The 2,458-nt window shown below is 54.2% G+C and overlaps 1 protein-coding gene across 1 annotated transcript; it reads left to right on the top strand.

The window, feature by feature from the left end:
* The first annotated feature begins 268 nt into the window (after positions 1-268).
* On the top strand, positions 269-2,018 carry LOC124648581 (putative inorganic phosphate transporter 1-13). The gene is made up of 2 exons (XM_047188315.1): positions 269-898; positions 975-2,018. Exons 1-2 carry the CDS (start codon positions 269-271, stop codon positions 2,016-2,018), a joined length of 1,674 nt encoding a protein of 557 aa, XP_047044271.1.
* Positions 2,019-2,458: the final 440 nt, after the last annotated feature.

Genomic DNA, 2,458 nt, shown 5'->3' with positions numbered 1-2,458 from the left:
AAAAAGGAAAAGTTCGTTAGTCAAGTTGTGCATTGTATGCCTTCCTCGGAGAAAGTAATATGGATCTTATGCAAAAAAAATCTTAGATCTTACAATATGCAGCTGTCCTTCCAATGACAAGGATATTCGTCCAGTCGTATAATAGCAACAAACACATAATTTGAACCGCAACTTTATCTAGTACTAGTTAGCTTGCAAAAATCTTTACGAGAACTACATATAGCATGGGAACCTGAAAGTTTGCCAGGGAAATTTTCCGGAGATTACAATGTTCACAACCTGGCCTGCTCGTAGGCACGCGTGCAGCTCCCTTTTCTGCCACCTGAATGGCGTCGGGAGCGCCATGCTCTACCGCATGCTGGACGCGGTGACGTCGGTGAAATGCGAGACGCGAAGGGCTCGCAAGCAGATCAAGGTGCTCCAGGCCCTGGACGTGGCCGGGACGCAGCTGTATCACTTCACCACCATTGTCATCGCCGGCATGGGCTTCTTCACAGACGCCTACGACCTCTTCTCTGTCTCCCTCATCGCCGACCTCCTCGGCCGTATCTACTACAATTCAGCGGACGGCAAGCTCCCCAGCGACGTCGCAGGTGCCGTCAGCGCTGTGGCTCTCTGTGGCACGCTCCTGGGGCAGCTCTTCTTCGGCTGGCTCGGCGACAGGATGGGGCGGAAGCGAATCTACGGCGTCACGCTCAAGCTCATGGTGGTGTGCTCGCTCGCGTCCGGCCTCTCCTTCCACTACAAGCCCAAGTGCATCATAGCCACGCTGTGCTTCTTCCGCTTCTGGCTTGGCTTCGGCGTCGGCGGCGACTATCCGCTCTCGGCGACCATCATGTCGGAGTACGCCAACAAGAGGACTCGCGGGGCCTTCATCGCCGCGGTCTTCGCCATGCAGGTGTGTGTTACCTTAATTACAAGAGGCATCCTTCGGAGCATCGTTCTGAAATTGTTTCCTCCTCGATCTTATGAAGGGTCTTGGGAATTTGGCTGCTGGTGCCGTCGTTCTGGCGCTCTCCGCGAGATTTAAGAACACGGCCGCGTACGAGACTGACCCAGTTGGGCAAGCGGACTATGTATGGCGCATCGTGCTCATGCTCGGCGCCGTTCCTGCACTACTCACCTATTACTGGCGCATGAAGATGCCTGAGACGGCGCGCTACACCGCCCTCATCGCCAAGAACCTGAAGCTCGCGGCGTCGGACATGGCCGCGGTCCTCGACATCGACATCGTGCCCGAGAAAGAAGAGGCGGACGCCATAGAGAGGAATGAAGAGTACGGCTTGTTCTCCATGGATTTCCTTCGCCGCCACGGCCGCCAGCTCCTCAGCACCACCGTGTGCTGGTTCGTCCTCGACGTCGTCTTCTACTCGCTCAACCTCTTCATGAAGGACATCTTCAGCGGCATCGGCTGGTTTGGGGACGCGAGCCAGATGAGCCCGCTCGAGCAGACTTACGAGATAGCCCGCACGCAGGCCATCATCGTGGTCAGCGGCTCTCTTCCGGGGTACTTCCTCACCGTCCTCCTCGTCGACCGCATCGGCCGCATCAAAATCCAGCTCATGGGCTTCACCATGATGACCATCTTCATGATCGGCCTCGCTGCCTCCTACAAGTTCTGGTCCAGTCCCAGCATGCACGCGGGCTTTGCCATCATGTACGCCTTCACCCTCTTCTTCGCCAACTTCGGCCCCAACTCCACCACCTTCATCCTGCCGACCGAGATATTCCCCACGCGGCTGCGCTCGACGTGCAACGGCATATCAGCTGCCGGGGGCAAGTGTGGTGCCATCATCGGCGTGCTCTGGTTCCAGTACTCTCAGACGAGTATCCGCAGCTCGCTGCTCCTGCTGGCAGGGTGCAACCTGGTTGGAATTATGTTCACGCTTGCCTTGCCGGAGACCAAAGGGATGTCACTCGAGGATATCACCGGGGAGATGGAGGAAGTGAGCGAGCCATCAGAAGAATCTGCCACCGTTGCTGAAGCTGAGTTCATCCACAGCGTGGAAATTTCGTGACCATCCTCTCTTCCCGCTGCTGATGTAGTGTGTTTTCAAGATTTGTTCAAAGATTCACAAGTTGTCGGGAATCCTTCCAATCGGTGTTTGGACTCGCTACTGTGGAAATTTTGTTTTTCCGGCCGGGTATAGCTCGGTTTACCCAGTGTCGTCTTTAATGACAAAGCACTTCCCAAAGAAAACACACGGCAAAGAATCAAACTCGGCAATAATCACACTCGGCAAAGAACTTTAAAAACACACGGCAAACACGCTAAACGTAAAAATAAACTCGGCAAACAAATGGACATGTGGCAACCACGGCCGCACCAAACAATAGCGACGGCTTTTGCCAAGTCACTCCGAGCGTTATGGAAATCCTGAAATTCTGGGATGGGAAATTCAGGAAAAAAATATTTTGGGTTCTGGAAAATGACACCCGAAAATGCATCATAATATTT

Source organism: Lolium rigidum, chromosome 4 (genome assembly GCF_022539505.1).
Source record: "Lolium rigidum isolate FL_2022 chromosome 4, APGP_CSIRO_Lrig_0.1, whole genome shotgun sequence".
In the NCBI taxonomy this organism is placed as follows: domain Eukaryota; kingdom Viridiplantae; phylum Streptophyta; class Magnoliopsida; order Poales; family Poaceae; genus Lolium; species Lolium rigidum.
Note: the sequence above shows the minus strand (reverse complement) of the source record. Positions and strands in the feature narration are given on the sequence as shown.